The sequence below is a fragment of the Mizuhopecten yessoensis genome, unplaced genomic scaffold, assembly GCF_002113885.1.
Source record: "Mizuhopecten yessoensis strain PY_sf001 unplaced genomic scaffold, ASM211388v2 scaffold8863, whole genome shotgun sequence".
Taxonomy (NCBI): Eukaryota; Metazoa; Mollusca; class Bivalvia; order Pectinida; family Pectinidae; genus Mizuhopecten; species Mizuhopecten yessoensis.
Genome location: NW_018407760.1, coordinates 152,688 through 158,687, shown reverse-complemented (window position 1 = coordinate 158,687; position 6,000 = coordinate 152,688). Strand labels below are relative to the sequence as shown.

Genomic DNA, 6,000 nt, shown 5'->3' with positions numbered 1-6,000 from the left:
TGTACTAAAATTGGTATAAGCATGATGAAGTGGGCTATGTGAGCTTCACATTTGTAAAAAAGAAAGAAGATTTTTTTGGTTCGAGAATAAAATTTTGGCCATAATCCGAAAGGGTGCGTACACATGAAAAGCTAGCTTTACAGGAGGTAAAATTTTGACAACAGCACACGACGCAAAATTGCAAAAAATCAAGTTTTACAACTTTACTGGGACCCAGATAATTCTGCAACCAGGTAGGTAATCTTTAATTTCAGACAGATCTTGAAAAAAAAAATTACTAGTTGCGGGGGTCAAATTTTGGGTTGAAAATAGCAATTTTTGGCATTTTTTGGTAATTTTTGATGTGGTAACCATGGTTTACACACAAGTGACATACATAGAAAAAAGAGGTTTATACACTTCTCAGTACTTTATATGTATTGTAAATGTAATGCAGTTTACAAATATATATACATGTATACATGTGTTGTGTAGGGTAAATCCGCTGTGTTTACATTTCCTCGACATGTGCCTTGTTTATCAGAGTCGGGCCATTTCTACTGTATTCTGCTACCTCAGTCCCTCGTGTCCTCTCCATCTTAATGTCAATCCCCTGTCTTCTCTGTCGTACTTCCCATCCCTTGTGTCCTCCCCTTCTTACTGTCCATCCCTCGTGTCCTCTCCATCTTACTGTCCATCCTTTGTTTCCTCTGTCTTACCGTCCATCCATCATATCCTCTCCGTCTTAATGTCCATCCCTCGTGTTCTCTCCGTCTTACTGTTTGTCCCTCGTGTATTCTCTCTGTCTTACTGTCGTTCCCTTGTGTCCTCTGTCTTACTGTCCATCCTTTGTGTTCTCTCCCTCTTAATGTCCGTCCCTCGTGTCCTTTCCATCTTACTGTCCATCCCTCTTGTCCTCTCTGTCTTACTGATCATCACATGTGTCCTCTCTGTATTACTGTCCATCCCTCATCTTCTCTCCGTCTTACTGTCCGTCCCTCGTGTTTTCTCTCTGTCTTACTGTCCGTCCCTCATGTTTTCTCTCTGTCTTGCTGTGAGTCCCTCTTGTCCTCTCCATCTTACTGTCCATCACATGTGTCCTCTCTGTATTACTGTCCATCCCTCGTCTTCTCTCCATCTAACTGTCCATCCCTCGTCTTCTCTCTGTCTTACTGTCCATCCCTTGTATCCTCCCCGTCTTCCTGTCCATCCCTCGTGTCCTCTCCATCTAACTGTCCATCCATCATATTCTCTCTGTCTTAATGTCCATCCCTTGTGTCATCTGCATCAAACTGTCCATCCTTCGTCTTCTCTCTGTCTTAATGTCCATCCCTCATGTTCTCTCCATCTTACTGTTTGTCCCTCGTGTATTCTCTCTGTCTTACTGTCGTTCCCTTGTGTCCTCTGTCTTACTGACCATCCTTTGTGTTCTCTCCATCTTAATGTCCGTCCCTCGTGTCCTTTCCATCTTACTATCCGTCCCTCATGTTTTCTCTCTGTCTTACTGTCAGTCCCTCGTGTCCTCTCTTTCTTAGTGTCCGTCCCTCATGCCCTCTCAATCTTACTGTCCATCCCTCATGTCCTCCTTGTCTTCTTGTCCGTCAATCTCATCATCTCAATCTCACTGTGAGTCCCTTGTGTCCTCTCCGTCTTACTGTGAGTCCCTCTTGTCCTCTCCATCTTACTGTCCATCACATGTGTCCTCTCTGTATTACTGTCCATCCCTCATGTCCTCCACATCTTACTCACTGTCCATCCCTCGTCTTCTCTCCATCTAACTGTCCATCCCTCGTCTTCTCTCTGTCTTACTGTCCATCCCTTGTATCCTCCCCGTCTTCCTGTCCATCCCTCGTGTCCTCCATCTAACTGTCCATCCATCATATCCTCTCCGTCTTAATGTCCATCCCTTGTGTCATCTGCATCAAACTGTCCATCCTTCGTCTTCTCTCCATCTTACTGTCAGTCCCTCGTCTTCTCTTCATCTTACTCTTTATCCCTCGTCTTCTCTCTGTCTTACTTTCCATCCCTCTTTTCCTCTCCATCTAACTGTCCATCCTCCGTGTCCTCTCCGTCTTGCTGTCAATCCCTCGTGTCATCTACGTTTTGTTGTCCAACAAATATAGTGTTATCATAAGTTTTTTTTTTTTTTAATTTATTCCGTCTATGATGCCCTAGTTTGTTTCTCGCTGTTACCACATTTACTGTCAAGAAATAAAGCAATATTTGACCTACGTGGCTGTATTATGAACTTTTGATTATACTCTGCATTTCCTTTCTTCCTTCTTGTTGTCTTCAGATACCATAGCATTCAGTCACTTCACCAAAGAAAATATTACCACTAGGTGGCACTGCCACTTTCTTTTGATGTATTTTGTTCACAATCATAATGTATATGCAACGGGAATTAAACATTACTGACTCTTGAGATTCATATTGCCTTCTGTGATTTTAAGTTTTAAACATCGTTGCAGAGGTAGCTATTTTTGAGTCTCACTGAAGCTCGCAAATTATACTTGAGTTTAAACTCACTCTATTGAGTATTAAGATAAATCCTTCACTCATGGGATGTTTATAATGAATGTAAAAAGTAAACAATCTGCCTTATTTCCAGGCAGAGAAAATTTGAACTTTTTTTCAATTTTGACTTCAGAGTCTACAGTGGCAGTTAGAACAGAAGTGTCATGAGGTGGAGGCTCTCATGGGTCAAAGGTCATTTTCTGAACGGAGACAGAGCATGGAGATAGACGACCTACAAAAAACTGTACAGGTGAGAAGTTGTGGATTTAAGATAAGGTGATAAATTGTTATATAGCCTTCAATGATTAATATTGGAGCGGGACTGGAAAGGGTTGATCACCGATGACCAAGTAGCTCAATTGGTTAGAGAGTCGGTCTAGATTTTGGAGGGTCCCGGGTTCGAACCTCGTTCTGGCCGTGCATTTTTCCTCTCCTGTTCGATATCAACAGAGAACATGATCATTCTTTCAGGTACTTTAGAGGACTTTTGAGGGGGTTGATGTGTTGTTATATTGACCTGATATAGTGGTATTACCTGAGAAAAAGTCTGATCAATATCATACTTTCAGGTCCACATCAATTTTATATCAATCCAATGAGGTTTTAGGACATCCTTAACCTTTTCCTATTTGTAAATTTCCATTTTCTCTCTTGATTTATTCATGACATGGAAATGTCTTTGTGTGAATATATATATATATATATATATATACATTTTGTGAATGTGAATTTGTGAATTAAACAAATTTCTAGATTTCAGAAATAAGCTAAGTGGAATACATTTTAAGCCCACCATCATCATTCAGATGGTGGGCTATTTAAATCGCCTGTCGTCCCTGCTTCTTATAATATTTTTTCTGTCGTGAATAGATTTTTGTTAGCAAAACACCTGGATAATGATTTTTGGCCAGTAACATGCTAGGATAAAGGACTAGCAAGTTTGTTCAAATAAATGACCTTTATTTATATTCAAGGTCACAAGGGTCAAATATGTTAAAAAACTTTAAACAAATTCTTCTAAATAACCGAAAACTCTAGGATGATGCTATTTGGCCAGTAGCATGCTGTGATGACGGGCTACCAAGTTTGTTCAAATGAATGACCTTGACTTATATTCAAGGTCACAGGGGTCAAATATGTTTAAAATCTTTTAACAACTTCTTCTGAATAACCAAGAGGCATAGGGTGATGATGTTTGGTCAGTAACATGCTGGGATGAAGGGCTACAAAGTTTGTTCAAACAAATGACATTAACTTATATTCAAGGTCACAGGGGTCAAATATGTTTAAAATCTTTTAACAACTTCTTCTGAATAACCAAGAGGCCTAGGGTGATGATGTTTGACCGTAACATGCTGTGATAAAGGGCTACCAAGTTTGTTCAAATGAATGACCTTCACCCATATTCAAGGTCACAGGGGTCAAATATGTAGAAATCTTTAAACAACTTTTTCTGAATAACCAAAAGCTTCAAGGTGATGAAATGTTTCCAGTAGCATGTGGGGATGAAGGGCTACCAAGTTTGTTCAAATGAATGGCCTTCCTCCATATTCAAGGTCACAGGGGTCAATTGTCTTGAAAACCTTTTAACGACTTCTTCTGTATAACCAAAAGGTCCAGGGTGATGATATTTGTCCATAAGGATGTTGGAATGAAGGGCTTCCAAGTTTGTTAAAATGAATGACCTTCATCCATATCCAAGGTCACAGGGGTCAGTTGTCTTGAAAACCTATAAACGACTTCTTTTGTATAACCAAAAGGTCCAGGATAATGATATTTGTCCAGAAGGATGTTGACATGAAGGGCTACAAAGATTGTTCAAATTAATGACCTTTGCTCTTATTCAAGGTCACAGGGGTAAAATATGTTGATACTTTAAATGACTTCTTTTGAATAACTAAAGCATACAGGGCGATTACTTGTTAATGTGAATAAACTTGACACAATTTCATGGTCACATCTGGTCCATAGTACACAAATCTTTAAAAGTCATCTTCTCAATAACCAAAGGTATAAGGTGGTGATATTTGGCAAGTTGCATTCTGGGAGGAAGGGCTAGGAAGTTTGTTCAACTTAATGTCCATGTTCGACTTTCAAGCTTTATTTAAGGTAACAATTGTGAGATTAATATCAGGTGAGCGATGCAGGCCCATTGGGACTCTTGTTTTGGATTGAGTATGACAAAGTTTGTGAATGAAAATGAATTTGACCTACTTTCTAGGTCACAGGGGTCAATATGTCAAAAACATCAAACGGCTCCTGAATAATTGAAAGCCGACAAAGTTTACAATTTAACTGTTTGTAGTACAGTATAATATCTTAAGAGAATATTTTACTATGACTGCTTAAATATCAAGGTGAGCAATACAAGCCCTATGTGCCTTTTGTTCGGCTCTTGTTTATTATTTCAACATGGAAAATCTTTAGATGTAAATGTACAGTGGTGGCTTACTTTGTCCTTTGTGTAGGTGTGTGTGTGTGTGTGAGAGGGAGAAGGGTGAAGTTGTTTACATTCCCTTTCTGACTCAAAGGATATACAAAATTCAATGCTTGTAGAATCAGCAAGCTGAGTTGGAGAATCTAAGAGAGGAGTTAGCTGTTGTGAGACAGGAGAGGTCGGTGTCACAGACTGAGATGTCACAACTACGAGCCACGCTGAAGGCCTCCATACAGCATCACAAGGTATAGACTGTTAAGACACACTTCATATTTGTCATTTCAACTATCCAATATCAAAACCTGCAACTAGTAAAGAAATGTTTGAACTCATGTTAAGAATTGGGTGATATATATGGGGTTCACGTAGCATAGCTGATAGTACTCATCTATTAACCACATATGGTTGTACGTTTAGATCTCACAGCGATTGACTTTCGGAATTCCAGATGTGACGACACAACCTGGAAATATAATGGACTTTGCTACATCTGGTGGCAGTCACCATTACTGAAGATAAAAAAGAGGCAACTTTGTGCTAGCATATGTATCTAAATATTATGACCAACTCAAATAAAATTGTATCTTTACAAATAGCAAGACTCTTGAGCAATTTATAAAAGATGGTCCATATTACACATATCAAATTTTATTTTGAGACTGATCAGAAAATTGAGATGGCCACCAGACAGCCATCTTGAATGTTGACAGTTTAATTTTGTAAGCGCTATTTTATATGTAATGTTCTCCCTGTTAAAAATACGCCTGGCCCTAATGAGAATTATTTTCTCATTTATAGCACTTAATTCTTATTTTGTAAGAGTTACATTTTTTTTTGCATTTTACATAGAGTTGTCATTGTGGCAAATAACCTATGACATCACAAGGTTAAAGTTAATGTAGCAGATTCCTTGTTTAGGATTCCAACATGGGACTGGGTAATCTGTAAGGAAAATGAAGAGCAAAGATCCTCTTTTGTGTATCTAATGAAGATTCCTTTCATGGTGGGCACCAAGAGCCTTCTAGGATCCCTGCATATTTTATATACCATCCGATATTTAATCTAGT

General features: G+C 39.0%; 1 protein-coding gene across 1 annotated transcript in view; it reads left to right on the top strand.

Annotated features, from left to right (window-relative positions):
* LOC110456833 (golgin subfamily A member 3-like) overlaps positions 1 to 6,000 on the top strand; it is a 93,193-nt gene that overhangs the window by 64,745 nt on the left and 22,448 nt on the right. Inside the window, exons 10-11 of the mRNA XM_021507827.1 lie at positions 2,630 to 2,746; positions 5,053 to 5,178. Of these exons, the coding sequence (XP_021363502.1) occupies positions 2,630 to 2,746; positions 5,053 to 5,178 (243 nt within the window). The remainder of the gene's footprint in view (positions 1 to 2,629; positions 2,747 to 5,052; positions 5,179 to 6,000) is intronic.